Raw genomic sequence first — 14949 nt, 5'->3', positions numbered from 1 at the left:
CTCAACTTTCCTCCTAGAATTTCTTCCCACACAGAAACCTGAATTTCCAGGGGGCCGAGCCCATGACATGACCATCCGTATCGCTAGCACCTATTAACAGCCTGACAAAAATGAAAGCAGCAGCACTTATCAGCTGTGCTCAGCTCTTCCCAAGTTATTTTACAACCTTCTCACCTCTCTCAGAAAAGAAACACCGATGTTTCTTTGCACTCACACAAATAGTGGGAGGTGAGGATGAAATAAGACCAAAAGAGGAAAAGAGAAGGTACTCCCCACCCCTTCAGCAGTTGTATAGAATAATGGGGATAGAGAAGAAAAGAAGCAGTGAGGTAAATGTGGTTAGTCATTGTCTGAGGGACCGTTTGATTAGGAGGACAAACTATCCAAGCTCTTTAACAGCACTTACTTGACTGACCAAAAAAACTTACTATGAAGGAGTCTAGTCTCTGTAAGAAACTTAAAGCGGAGTCAGCAGGACCTCTGCTGGCTAACCCCTTTTTAACTTTGTACTTCTGGGTGTGCTCGATTCCCTTTCTCGGTAGGCTCGTTCCATTCTCCTGTCCTTCAGGTGCTCCTTGCCACTCCACCTGCCCCCGGCATCCGTCAGTGCTTGGTAACATCCCCCAGGGCCCAGTTCTGTCTCCGCAAGCCCCCTAGGAAGAATACCAGACCTGAGACACTATGAGAGTCCTCTACTGTAAAGCAGTGGTCTGATTCATATCTTGTATGTAGTTGGGTTTTTTTTTTTAAATCAAAGAGATGAAGTTGTCAAAATAACAAGCACTATGGAGAAGGGAGAACACTCCCCGCCTCTGCCACCCGAGGACGGCAAGGAGAAAAACACTGATAGGAGTGTTAAGGTGATTCTGGCATAATTGCTAAGCATCCTTATCTCTATTCTCATTGGACTTCTTACCAACTTTTTTCAGTTTTTCATCTTTTCTGTTTAATAGCCCTTGATCAATAGCCCAAATCCCTTCAAGATTTTCATTAATGTTTTCAGTAAGTTCTCCCAGAAACAGACCTTAAAAAGAAGAAAAAGGTTTAATCAGAAAAGGAACGAAAGGCAATTATGATGTCACCTCTTCCATTTCCTGAGCTCATATGAAAGTTAACACTCCATAAAGTCTTGCTTGTTTTAACTTAGTATTCAGGGAAAATATGACACAATCAACAATCATAATAGAGCAAAAGAGCAGCCAGGATACAAGCAGAAAAAAATCAAAAAAATATGCTGGCCATCATCCAGTTCACATCAATGAATAGCCAGGACCCAGCTCACAGAAAGGGGCGTCAGCTTCACTTGACTGAAAAGCATGACACGGAGCTCTTTCATTGGCAAAAAACCCAGTTCCATGGGCACTCATTAATATTCCTGTGTGTGTATGTCTGTCTGTCTAAGTATCTACCTATTTGCTGCTGAAAACAAATGGCGCCATTCCATGTCTAGCCTTTCATACTGAATAAACAACTTCAGTCTCTGCATTTAGGGAAAGGGTTCACATTTTTTCCTGTGCCTTAACTCTACACCAGCTAAAGGCTATTCCTAAGCTCCTAGTCCTGGCAACGTTCTTCTATTCAGAAAAGCCAGTTAACAGAACTGCCGATTCACTGGGTTACTGAATATGGAGCATGTCTTCTCTGCCATTTTCTTGTCAGACAGCTTACAAGAGGAAAGTTTTATTTTATCCTTTCCACCTCAACCTCTTGGGTCCTCACAGAACCCAATAAATGGATTTAAGTGTACAGATGTTACAGACGTCTGGCGGTAATGTTTTTTACCCGCTTCCAAGCTCTAAGAAGCAACAGACGGCTTTTATTTCAAAAGGATAACCATAGTACTTGCCAGTAGCACACTGCATGGAATGAAGATGTACTGTCTAACTGTAGCACCTCAGTGATTGTTGATCGCTAACTGTAGCACCTCAGTGATTGTTGATCACTGGCCTAGGAAGTGAGGGTTACATTGCTCAGGGAGGGTTTTGGTTTGCAATTGTTTGTATTTTTACCATTATTATCAGTTACGACCGCATAGTTTCATTTTAATTTCATGTTGCTTTCATTGGTATGCTAGCTGCATGCACTTGCTATTTGTTGTACTTGTGTCAAATGATTCTCTAACTTCCTTTGGAAAGCACTAATGAAAAGTGCTGTTTCTCTTCTCTATTGTTGGGTTTTTTGTAAAGTTGCTCAAATGCTCTCAGGTATGGCGGCTCTGAATGGAGGACTTGGCGCCACGGGCTTGACGAATGGCACAGCGGGCACCATGGACGCCCTCACCCAGGCCTACTCAGGGATTCAGCAGTACGCGGCAGCGGCACTGCCCACTCTGTACAGCCAGAGCTTGCTGCAGCAGCAGAGCGCGGCGGGCAGCCAGAAGGAAGGTACGTGCTGCCCTCGGCCCCCCGGCACTCCTGGCGTGGCCAGCCCGACAGGCAACGTTCACCTTCAGAGCTACTTACCATAAAACCTACGCTGAGCTATAAAGCAATTGTTTATTTCTACTATTCATGGTTTTTCATTCAAGAAACCTGATAATCAAACTATTTCATTCAATCTTCTTTCCTGTTCAGACTTATATTTCTTTTATCTTTTGATTTAATTTTTCATCTACCTCTTAAGATGGATTTCTCATCCACCGTGTGTTTATACACAATTGCTTAGTAATTGCTGCCATCAAAAAATCGTCAGGAACCCCCTCCCCCAAATCAGCATTATTTCTCCCCTTACACGAAATTCCTCCTCAGTGGGAAGGATGAAGCGATCCAGTCCCTTGTGGGTTGAGCACTCTGTCCAGCCAGCCCCAGGTTTCTCAGAGTCCACACCATACCGTGGCTGTGGCTGTGCAGCCTGCCTCTTAGCAGGGGGCGGTTTCCAGGTTAATGATAAAATCCACCATTAGGAGTGACTCAGTCTTTAATTGGGGGTCTTCTGGGGAGTAGCAAATAAGTGATTGATTGCACTGCTTCTCTGCCAGTAAAGCAAAATGAGTGTCAGGAAGTTAAAGTTCAGAATAAATTAAGGCTAATTATAAAATAGTTAATGAGCTAGTCAAAATAGAAAGAGTTTGTCTCTTTTTCTTTCTTCCTTTTGGCTTCTTCCTTAACTGAAGTTTTTTGAAAGCAGAATCTTCAACATTGTTTTTATTCTCTTTCTGACTTGTTAAGAATATGGGATAAGAAGCTAGAATGAGGAAGTACTGTTAAAGAATTTTATTTAATTTCTTTCCCTTCACCCCAGAATTCCAAACTGTTTTTGTCTAAATACTTTAAATGTGGCATTCTATGAAGAAATAGGATAGTTTTTACATTACAAAGTTGTGAATTTTAAAGGGGACACAGCTTTAAAGATACTTGTGTTTAAAAAAAGGAAAGGTTTTTTTCCTGTTTATAAATATCAGAAATTATTTAAAATAAAAGATATGTGAAAATTTAAGTTACTTTTCATTATTTCAACTTTCTCTTTACTCTTGGTTGTGACTGTTGGAGGTTGTTTTTTTTTTAAACACAACTGTTCAGACAACTGTTCCCCCAGGCGTGTGGCGATGCAATGTCGTAAATACACAACTTCACAAAAGCCTGTTTTGAGGTCCCTTTTGTCTGCAGACTATAATGATGACACGTAAGGGCAGCAGGAGGGTCCTGTAAGATGACGAGGTTCCCAGAAGAGAACATAAGAGCCAGTTCCCCTACTTGGGGTTTCACTACCCTCTCCATTATCCAGCAGCACCTCACAGCAAACTGTAGAGCCTGTGTTGCTGGGAAAATGTCACCAGATGACTCAAAATTTAGTGGTTTAAGGATAGAGTCTGGGTCTTGAAACAGCATTTTCCCCAGCTGCTTTACTCCAGCTCACTGCCCTAAATTTAGTCCCTGCCTTGAGTTTTCAGGATTGCTTGCCCAGTGATTAACCTTCTTGGATTAATATGTTACAGTTCAAAATGACAATTACCAACTCCAGATTATGTATGTTTAGGTATGAAGCCTACCAGTAGCATGGTGTAGGGTTCTTTTGATTGTTGATGGTGGTTTTTTTGTTGTTGTTGTTCTTAATTGTATCTCCCTTTCTCGTACCTTCTTCTCATCCAGTTAACATGAGCTCAAGCACTGTAAACCATCTTAATATTAGTTTAACTAAAATAATGTAAAAGGCAAGTTATACTGGGAAAGATAAAAATCTCATAAAATTTTCATAATGACTTGTATCAAGTAGATTTTTAGATTTGCCACTACATAGTTCTGTCCTTTAGTCAAGAGAGTTGAAAGTCAACATGATGTATTTCATCGTGTACCCTGGGGTGTATTATCCCACAGGAGCATGAGCCAGCCTGGCTTTGTAAAGCATATGGTTTTAAATCTTCTGAAGGATTATAACATCCCTACTGATCTAAATCCAGGAAAATCCAGCATCTTGCCTGCCTAAATACCCTCTGGCCTCTTTCACACCTTCCCACCTCCCCATGTTTGGAGTAGACAAGTCACACCCACAAGTAGGAAGAGCCTCCATCACCAAACAGAAAGCTGGCGATCTGATACAGACACTCCAGTGCTTTATGCTACATCAAGTGCTGTATTAGAAATACAAAATATGAATACCAGCCAGCTGAGACCAACAATATAGCAGAATTCTAACAGGTTAAAATAATGTGTTCTAAGAGAAATCTGAGGAATGTGTGATTTGTCAGCCAGCTTTTAAAGGGAAAGGTGAGGCGGATAGGTGGAACTCTTCAAACGATTTTTACTTTTTACCATTGGCATCTGTGGCAGTAGCTACCTGCCTTGCATACAAGGGAGGTTTTCCATGTCAACATTTTTTCATTTGAGTGTTAACAGTGTTGGTGGTTTGCAAAATTCAAACTATTTGTTAGTGATAGGATAGAAAAATGGAGGGGTCTGTAGTAGGAGATGGTGGCATTTTTCCTGGAAAAATGATGGCTAAGAGGACAAAGCCTCCCTGGGTTTTCCTGTCTTCATATTTTCTTGGTCCCTCTATCTGGCAGGGATACAGTTGTCCAAACGTAGAGCAGTCTGGATGCCTCTGGCTTCAGAAATTTGCCTCAAAAAGTTTTCCTTGTGAAAAGCCCCACTCGTTAGAACAGTGAATGATTTTTTTCTTTGTAGGAAGAAACTGGTGTGACTTTTCTTTACTAAGATCCCTTTTATTTGTACAAAGTTATTTTTACCCCATTTATTTTTCTCTTTGACCCATTCCCATGGGCTCCCACCCACTGCAGCTCATGCCCTGGGGCTTCCCAGTAGGGTTGCCAGTCCTGGCTCCTCCTGTGAATGCCAGTTAAGGTTCCATGTGTCAGCTGCAAAGGTTACTTCACCAATTTTATGAGCTCCCTTCCCTCCCAAATACCATGCCCAGAGGCATCCCGTTCTTGGGCCTCACCAGAACCATCTGGGAAAGAATGTGCAACTAGTCCCAGCACCCTTTGACCTGAAAAGCATCCTTGCCTGTTTTATGTTAAAAGATGATTACCTTCCATCAGGTCATTTGGATTCCCACCTTTCCCCATTTTTGCCGCTTTTAACTGTCAGGTAGTTCTTGTGCAGGTGGCCAGAGGAGGGAGAATGAAATGGAAAGGAACTTAAGAGAACTTACCTCTCTAGCCAGCATAGCACAGATCTTCCTCACTCTGCCCTTGTTTCTTGTATTTCTAAAAAACGATGGGTAACAGTAAAGAGCCTGGCCTAGCTTCATCTTTGACTAGCTGCTGCATCTCATGCCTTCATTTCCAAGGCTAATCCCCAGTGGTATAATTCCTATTACAGTTGTAAAACTCTACCTACCTATTTTTCCCTTCCTTGACTCATTGCCAGTCATTTCTAATAAAGATGATTATTAGACTGTGTGTTAAGAGATTTGGCAAAACAAAACTGAATGGATAATTAAGTAAATGATTGAGAAATCCAAGCAGCATTACTGTTACATCCATTATTCTCAATTGCTACAATTTACTTAGAATGCACAGGACACTCCTCTGAGAGACACTACATATGTTCTGCAAAACATGACCATCCAGGCCAAACCTGTGCCTGTGTTCTCCTCCCCCACCTATCCTATGACCGCCACCCATGAAAAGCTTGAAATACTGCTCTGGTGCAGGGAGCGGACGTGACCCACAAAAGATTATCAGTGAACAGGAAGCCATTCTTAACCAGCGTTTCTGAGGAAATGATGAAAACCCAAGGCATGTTTGCTTTCCTAAAAGACACATTGGCACATGACATTTTATCCTTTTGTCCTCTGTCAGTATGAGGGAAAGGCAAATGCTTTTTGGCCTATCTGTTGTTAAAGCATTCCTAAGAAGAGGCTTTGGAAACTAAGAAGCGAAGAATACCTTACTCTGATTTTTGTTTCCTCTTTAGGTCCAGAGGGTGCAAACCTCTTTATTTACCACCTTCCACAGGAGTTTGGAGACCAGGACATTCTGCAGATGTTCATGCCTTTTGGAAATGTTATCTCTGCTAAAGTCTTCATTGACAAACAGACCAATCTGAGCAAGTGTTTTGGTATGCAAAAGAAACCAAGCTAGAATATTGCAGCACATCCCCAAATGAGAGGAGTCTGTGGGAAGGAAGACATAAATAGCAAATACTTTAGAAGTCAGGATAGGGCCTTCCTTGTGCAAAGGTGTTTCCTGGTTCTCTGGATCCATATAAGCAGACTGAGCAAAGTTGTTTAATCAAAAGAAAAAAAAAAAAAGACAGAAAAAGGAAGGATGTGGGAAACTAAACGAAATGCCCATACATTTGGTAATGTTGTATACTGTATTATGGACATGTCTTACTACATATGTCTACTACTCAGTCGCTGTAGGGAAACAGTAGTTCCTTTAAATCTCATAGATTAAACCACAAACTCTACCAGATGGGAATACAGTTAATGAACTGTAGCTTTGACTGTCCTGATACAGAGCGGCACAACAACCACCTTACCACTAATTCCTCACCCTGCCAGGCTCAGTGTGACTGAGCCACTATGGACGTGGGTGATGCACTGTACGGGGGCCTACTGTTCCTCTCGATACACTGAGCACATCTTCCCAGTAGAGGAGAGGGCCGCCCACCCACCACATTGCAGCTGCAGGAGCACAGGGGTGGCTGGTTAACGTAGCTCATGGTCACATAAAGTTCCGCATCGTGTCGGGATTCAGGAGCCAGGAGTTGGGCCGACAGCACCTGCGGGGACTGCCTGAGCGGCTGCAGAGCGCCGAGGGGCGGGTTTTCTGAGAACATGGGAAACCCAGCTCCTCAGTGGCCCCAGCTGTCATGCCCTCCTTCCTCAAGCTTCCCAGGCTTTGCCTCCCTAGGTATTTTTCTACTCCCAGAGAGGAAGGCAGGCTCATTGCATGCACTAATGTTTTACACCAAGAGGAGAGCATTCATTATTGTTTGTTCCCCAGAGTAGTTTAGAGGCAGAATGTTCAGAGTATATATTACTCACTTGACAAGTTCTGGCCCAGTTTGAGAAAGAACATTTGCTTGAATCACCCCTCCAATTTACTAATTTATGTTGATAGTAGGTATTACAAATAGCATAAAACAAAATAAAGTAGAATACATATGGGCCAGAGGAAATGCAAATAGAATTGTATGTTAAGAAGGAAATCATCAAAGGTAGGGTGGTTCTCAGCCAAAAACTCAAACTTGGTATCTGGCTGACTGGTAATGGGCAGCCGGGATGTTTTCTGGCTTCTAAACTTCATTATCATAACGTCTGTCTAGTTTCTGTGCTACTGCCCAGGAAAGTCTGTGCTTCTGTTGTTAGGGGAATTAGTGTGTCAACCATTTAAGTCACTGCTTTTACCCAAGTGGAAAGGCTGTCGGCCTGAACCCATTACACTATTGCTGCTGCTGCAGTGAGTCCATCAACCCCCCATGTAATGGTTCAGAAGAGAGCAAAATGGAGTTAGTTGTTACGTAAGGTGTGTGTGTTTCAGTATGAGCTTACCTTGGGGAGCTTCCCTGCAAAGGTTTTGAGCCAGACTTTTATATTCCCCATTGCCAAACAATGTCCTAGGCTTATCTGGAGATTGGAAAAGGATTGAGCTTCATGGTTGGATTTTCAGAAAGAATTTATTGCTTTTAAAAGAGCTCATATCAGCCCACAAGCTACTTAACCAATGTATTCATAATAATGCAAGTTATAGCTATGAGTATCATCGGACAATTTAGTTTAATGGACAGTGTTTTCAATTTTTATAAAAGCCAGAGCATCCCATGCCCAGGTTTCTCAGTAAGCCAGTTTAATTCCTTGCCGGGCCCAGGTTCGCGGGTCATAGGGTGATAACCCCATTCTTTTGTTCTAACCTCTTGGCCAGGTTTTGTAATCCATTGCACTCTTAACCCACTTCCATTCTTTAATCATCTTGCTACTTCTGGATGAAAACCCACAGGGAAAGGATAAAGTCTGAGCAAATATTTTAGATTCAAGATCACATTTATTGAGAATTAGATTTCAAAAAACATAAACCATGGTTTTGCAATACAGCCTCCCTATGAGAAACTTTCTACCATATACTCATATTTATTAGCTGAGAACTCTGCTAAAGGTATATTTATGTCCTTTTCTTCTTCCTCTAGTTTGTAACAGAATTTTCTCTTTAAACTTTAATAGTACGTATAGAGAGAAGCTTAATATAGAACCTTCTGAACAGCTGATGTTCAGAACTGAAATGCAATTAGTATAATAGCTTCTTTTCACTACCAAAAGTAGGGAATATACAAGCTCAACACTTTTGCATCAGCATTGTATAGGCACCACCACCTCCTGCTCCGTCTCACTCCCTGGTGTTAGAACAAAATATATGATCAGAATTCCGTTTCTTGGTCTTTGCAGAGCATTATCAGTTCTTTTTCAAAAGCATGCCCTCCCTGTCTTTTTTGGTGGTGAGTGTTGGAATAGAGAAGAATACTGGGAACTCTTAGGATGGCGGTTAAGCCCTGAGCTGTTTAGACTATATACTCCCCAAGACTCTTGGGACTACAACAGTAGCAAGTTCCATCCTGTTGAATTCAGTGGAGCTTTGAAAATGGAAGTTGGGATAAGGAAGAAGGCCCAGCATTTCCCTTGCATCCCTAGGTGCCTCACAGTAGTAACTCTAAAATGTTAAAAATCAAGTATAAATTATTCTAAAGTTAATTCACTGACCCCTTCCTAGTGCCAAACAACTGTGGGCTCTGCTGAAGAGATGAGCTGGAATGAAAGGCGGTGGGGGTCTCTGGCAGCGCATCCTGTCAGCCAGCCCTCTCCTTAATTATCCTGCCTTTCAAGGTCGATCTGGTTGGGGCACAAGAGCCTCTGGGGGCCCTTTCAGCGCTGCGTATTTATCCACCACTTCTCTGAGCAGCACTTACTCATGCATCTGGGATTCTTGCAGAAAGATTCTGAGGGACTTTAAACACAAGTGGATTTGACTGAAATCAGTAAGCAAAGAGACTAAATTTACTCAAACAACTGAGTTGGAGATTTTAGCTTTCTGCAAAAGAGTTTTCTTATCAAACCCAATTACCTGTCCAGCTAGCCTTTCACTGCTTCTCAGTGGACATCTGCAGCGTTGCCCCTAAAACGTGCCGTTTGTCCGTGCGATCAGCACATATTACTCACCATTTGCAGTTACCCATCCGGGGAGCCCTGGCTTCCCTTCTCTATCCACTGCCTCTCCATCATGATTCCCGCCTTCCTTCCCTTTCTGTTTTCCAGGTTTTGTTAGCTACGACAATCCAGTGTCTGCACAAGCTGCTATCCAGGCTATGAATGGCTTTCAGATTGGCATGAAACGCTTGAAGGTCCAGCTGAAGCGCTCCAAAAACGACAGCAAACCTTACTGATCCTAACCCCAGAGGCTCCCTGCTCTTGTTTTAGCTTTCTTAGGGTAAGTCCCACGAGCCAGCCTGTTCTCAACAGGAAAGGCAGAGGAGGACCACATTGCCAACTTTTACCAAGAGAGACGGTTATTTTTACAATAAGGCCTCCATTTCCCCTTCCCACCCCTCACCTAGTTCGCCATATTTAAAACTTGGGCTACCTTGTTTCTATCGAGTAAACTCCTCCAGTCGTGCCACTGTATTCTCCTTTGTTTTGCGATTTGAATCTCCTTTTACCTTTTCTGTTTTTTTGTTTTTTGCTTTTTTAAAGGAAAACATACGCAAATAAATGACATCTTGACAATTTAAAAGGCAAACAAAGGCTAATGTGCAATTCTAACTCAGAGACCCCCCTGGTGCCCTGAGAGCACTGCCTGGAGAATTCACCCCTCCTGTCCTGTTTACCCCTAGGAGGGCACCAGCTGTTTAGAGGTCAAGGTGGTGGCCTAGAGCAAGAGAAAAGCCAGGAGAAGCACTTAAAACAATACAAACGTCTTTCCACTACATTTGGTTTGTTTTAATAAGTAGGATTTTATTTTAGGGTTCAAAGAAACATGACATCTATTGGTCAGGTTATTACACTGGTTGTCTATTTTGTTATATTTTATTTTAGTTCTTAGAAAGGATTAATGTAAAAAAAGATTTAGAGATCTGTTTCTTAAAGCTACAGGGTTTAAAAATAAAATAAAAATGAATGAAAATACTTGATGTTTCTTGAAAGATAAATTTAATAATAAATAATACATAAATAATACATAAATAAAAAAGAAAGCCACAGGCCTGTAAATTTTATTTGTAAAAAAAGCATTTCTATTTTTGTACAAAATTTTTACTGCCTCAGAAATAATGGAAGTTATTTATTGCCTATTGTTAACTTATTGGGTACCTAAAGAGCAGTTCTCTGTGCTAGCTAGATCCTTTTGAAGTAGTCTCTAAAGGAATCGTTCTAGGAATGGGCTTTTTTTCACTGTTGGACCTAGGCCTAAATTTTCATGCTTTATCCTCTTGTTGTTTGTATCTGTCTGATTATTTTGTTCGTAACTTCCATTATCTAGTTTACAGTTCAGTTGTCTGACTTTCCCCTTATGTTACATTCGTTGAAACTGGATCCTCCCCTGTCCCTTGCCAGCCCCTAACCCCAAAATACCCGGAATCCATCCCCTCTCCCTCTCCGGATGGATTCTCTTGGGGTTCCATTGTGCTGTGGATAAAGATTGTAAGAAATGCAAATTATGTGGATGGCTCGTAGACTCCCTAATGACCTAAGATTTGCATTAGTTTTTCTCCTGCACCCTTAAGAGTGATTTTGTTGCTGCTGCGTAGATTCTGTGTAACTTTTTACTCTCCCTTGTTTTCTCCCTAGACATCTTCATGCCCGTTAGTTCACCGTTTGCCTAGCATGTCCCTGTGGCGTCTCAAAAAAAGTTTCATCGTCCCGTCATTGTTTCTGATGTCTTTCTGACCTCACATCATATTTGGTTCTCCTACTGACCTTTGATCTAGTTTGACCTTTGAAATTTGCATGTGACCTCATCTAGCTATGAATTCTGGGAAGTCAATGTGAAAAACATTGCTGCATTCACGCAAGACTGAAATTTATTATTAGAAAAATTAATTATAGAAAAAAACCTGTGGCAAAATGTTTCTTTTTTTTTTTCTTTTCATAAAACAGACTTGAAAGTATTATACAGGGATTGGCATTCTTCCCGGTCACTGGTAACAATAGCAATATGTGTCCAGGGACACAGAATGTTGGTTTCTAACAGACTACTTCCAAAAACAGTTTGAGAAAAAAAACTGTCTGATTTTAAGTCTCTAGAGGTCTGTAATAGTTTTTACATTTTTCAGGCAGTGTAAAGTTTTTTGATAAGGCCATTTTAGGTGGCTCACTTTCTCATTAAGATATATATATAGAACCACTTTTTGTAGATTAGTATAAGAAAAATATTTACCCTGTTTTGGGGCAAATGCTACCTATTTGTGTCACCTTTTGCTGAACTGACTCACAGTTAGACAATCCATGGTTTAATGCACATGAAATTACCTATATTTTATACTGTTTCAATGTACAGGAGAAAGGTTACTGTAAACTGTGTTGCGTTGGTGCTTCTGTGAATTAAGTTGTGGTTTCATCATGAGTCTTATGGTCTTAATGTTCTTTGTTGATAAGACAAGTTTAGAATTGGTTTACTTAAAAAAGAATTTCAAAAAAAAAAAGTTGTTTGCTTAAAAAATATTTCATGTGAGGGGGAAAAAAAAAATCTATTCCAGAATAAGTTTTGTGTTGGCTTGTAAAGCATTGATGTCATTTTCTTTTTTCTTATTGTGGACTATTTAGATGTGTTTGTGTTCAGCAAAATGTGATTTTTTTTTCTTTTAAAGAAAAAAAGTGAAAATATATAGTGCCAAATTCCAAAGGTACTTCCTTCCTAGAGCTTCAGTGTGTTTCTTGTGAGAAGTAATTTGATAACATGGGTATTTTATTATGTGTTTTGTATAAATCCCTAATATTTAAAAAACAAAAAACAAAAAAAAGAGGTTAAAAAGTTTGTTAACTTGCTATCCTGTGGTCTTGTTGCCTGAAATTGTTATTGTTTGTTATTTCTCTATGATGTTTTTTGTAAGACATTGTATAAGTGCCCATGTCTCACTTTTTTAACCACTCTGCACATCAATGCTGTGATGGCAACCTCACAATGTATTTTCTTCATAATATATGGAAACCTCTAAGGTGAGAAAGTTTTGAACTTTTAACCCTTTCTACCCAGAGCTATCTGGAATGTTGATAACTTTTATACTGTCATCATTTTAGTTTGTTTTCGAGTGTTCCTAATTTGGATTTTTTCCCCCATGCATATATCTTTTCTAAGTTGTTTTTTGTCTCTACTACTTTTTTATCCTTTGGTTGAGATCCAAAAGAAAAAAAATCCACAAGGCAAATCTGAAGTAAAAATATATATGTATTTTAACCCTCTCTGCTTTTCCCCCTACAACATTTTAACTTTTGATTATTTCTGTTCATTTAAAAAAAAAAAGAATTCTAATGTGCTGCTGGAATTCTTTCTGTTTAAAAACAGTTTATTAAATTAACCTTCTGAGAGGAATGATTGATAGATTCAGCATCTAAATAAATCTTAGATTCTGTGTGCTTCTGAGATCAGATGTAGTAGTAAGTTCCAGTTTAGAATATTCCTATATACCTTCCAGTTAAATGACTTGGTAATGGGGTAGTATTTTGAGGTATTCTTGCTTTTGTTTTTTAAATACTCCTAATTAATATTTCTAATCAGCCATGGTGCTGGGGACTTCTCTGACCCCAGTGGATACCTCTGAATAACAAGGTGTCTGGTGGTAGCTGATAGACCTTTCCCTAGCTTTTTTTTTCCTTCAATGCATGTACTGACCATATAAGGAAAACTCAGTTCGTTATCAAAGTTATGACCAAATACTTTGCATCAGTTCCTGCTGCCACTTTTTGAAGTGCCATATTACTTTGACTTTGACTTCATGTGAACAGATCTCTTGCTGTCTTGACAAATCCCAATGTCATCAGTAGAGCCCCAACAAAAACTCCTGCCTTCCTGAAAGCAACCCCTGGAAGCTTCTTTGTCTCTAATGGAGTTCTGAAACTGCTGGCTCCCTTTACTTCCTCCTTTTCCCACTTGGTTTAATGTGTATGTGGATGTGATAGCCCTGGGATGGAAAGGACTAGCTTCTAATAATGCAAAAAAAAAAAAAAAAATTTCCCTTCTTATGGCACATGCACTTATAATGAAATGATTTGTATTATCCTCACACGTGTTTACTACTGCTGGGGCCTTCCTTCATCCTTTGAGGGCTATTTTGTACTTCCTGCAGCAATCAGCTGAAACAAAAGTTACCACACCTGTCTCTCTCTCAGATCGTTTATGGTGGTGTGTAGATACATGCATAGGAATGCAAGAGAACATTTGAATCACTTAGACTGTTTCATTCTGAATCTCTTCATTCACCCATCTCTACATAGATCTCAAAAAACAATTTCTTCTGATTTCTTCACTGAAGAAAGTTGCCCTCCTCCTGCCCCCTTTTCCTTTCACCCACTGCATTGCCCCCAGGGGAACTGAGTGCAGTTGACAAGAGGCTCAGGGTGGACACTTTAATTTGAGTGTTTCTTATTTTGCAGGCAACCAAGACATATATTTAAGGGGACAGTCCATTCTTTCTGGGGTTTGGTTTGGTGTTTTTTTGTTGGGGTTTTTTTTTTTTTTTTGCGGGGGGGGGCATGTTTCATTGTTAAGAAGATAACCCTCCTCAGAGACAATTTGTCCTTTTAGTCACTTTATCTTTTAATATCAAAAAGAAAAAGCTGCAAGGGTGCGAGGGCCTGTGCTGGAAGAGAAAACACAGGGAAACTGCTTTTTTTTTTTTAAATCTGTAGAGAATAGTAATTTTTAAACTAAATTAGAGAATTGTGATAAAATGACAGTCCTCAAGGCGGAACAAGTTCATCTTTCTTTCACCATAGGGGTTCTAGTTCTTTGGCTTGTGCTACTCTGGACTCATTTTACTGTTTGTTTTTATTATTATCTTAAGTGCTAATTAACATGAAGAAATAAAATTTTAAAAAAAACCTGTAGTTTCATTACCTTTTTGAATAATGTCATACAAAAAATGTATTTGTGTTTTTCTGTGCTGTGAGAATTGTTGTTGTAGATTAATAATATCATTTTGTTTAGAATTACAAAATAGTTTTTAAATATTGTCTGAGAAAAGCCAAAGTTAATGCAACCTAGTGGAAACTGTAAGACCATTGAGTATTGTTTGTTTTATTGATGCATTTGGATTTTGTTGTTTGATGGAATTTGAGCCAAAAAATAATAATAATAATGCAGGCTTTCCTATTTCTACAACTGATTGTACTTATTATGCATTTTGTACCAGTGGAACTTTTTATACTGGAGATTAAAAAAAAATGGAAATTTTTGTGGCTTACTCTAGTGGGCCCCCTGACAATGACTGATTTCAAGTTTGATTTCTGGTTGATAGAAAGAAAGTTGCTTTTCTTTTGAGAATTAAAAACTTTGGCTTGATT

The 14949-nt window shown here is 39.9% G+C and overlaps 1 protein-coding gene across 7 annotated transcripts in view; it reads left to right on the top strand.

Moving 5' to 3' along the window:
• Positions 1–14125, top strand: part of CELF2 (CUGBP Elav-like family member 2) — a 496281-nt gene extending 482156 nt beyond the window's left edge. For 4 of the 7 annotated variants that reach the window (XM_054593851.1, XM_054593841.1, XM_054593814.1 and 1 more), the window contains 3 exons: positions 2187–2384; positions 6375–6518; positions 9712–14125. In XM_054593851.1, the coding sequence (XP_054449826.1) occupies positions 2187–2384; positions 6375–6518; positions 9712–9839 (470 nt within the window). In that variant the 3' untranslated portion in view covers positions 9840–14125. The remainder of the gene's footprint in view (positions 1–2186; positions 2385–6374; positions 6519–9711) is intronic. The other 3 variants (XM_054593832.1, XM_054593823.1, XM_054593805.1) reach the window with 2 other exon arrangements.
• Positions 14126–14949: the final 824 nt, after the last annotated feature.

This window comes from Pteronotus mesoamericanus, unplaced genomic scaffold, assembly GCF_021234165.1.
Source record: "Pteronotus mesoamericanus isolate MK-2021 breed Mesoamerican mustached bat unplaced genomic scaffold, CSHL_Meso_final contig_130, whole genome shotgun sequence".
Classification (NCBI taxonomy): domain Eukaryota; kingdom Metazoa; phylum Chordata; class Mammalia; order Chiroptera; family Mormoopidae; genus Pteronotus; species Pteronotus mesoamericanus.
The sequence above is the reverse complement of the archived record's forward strand: the minus strand, read 5'-3'. Positions and strand labels throughout refer to the sequence as shown.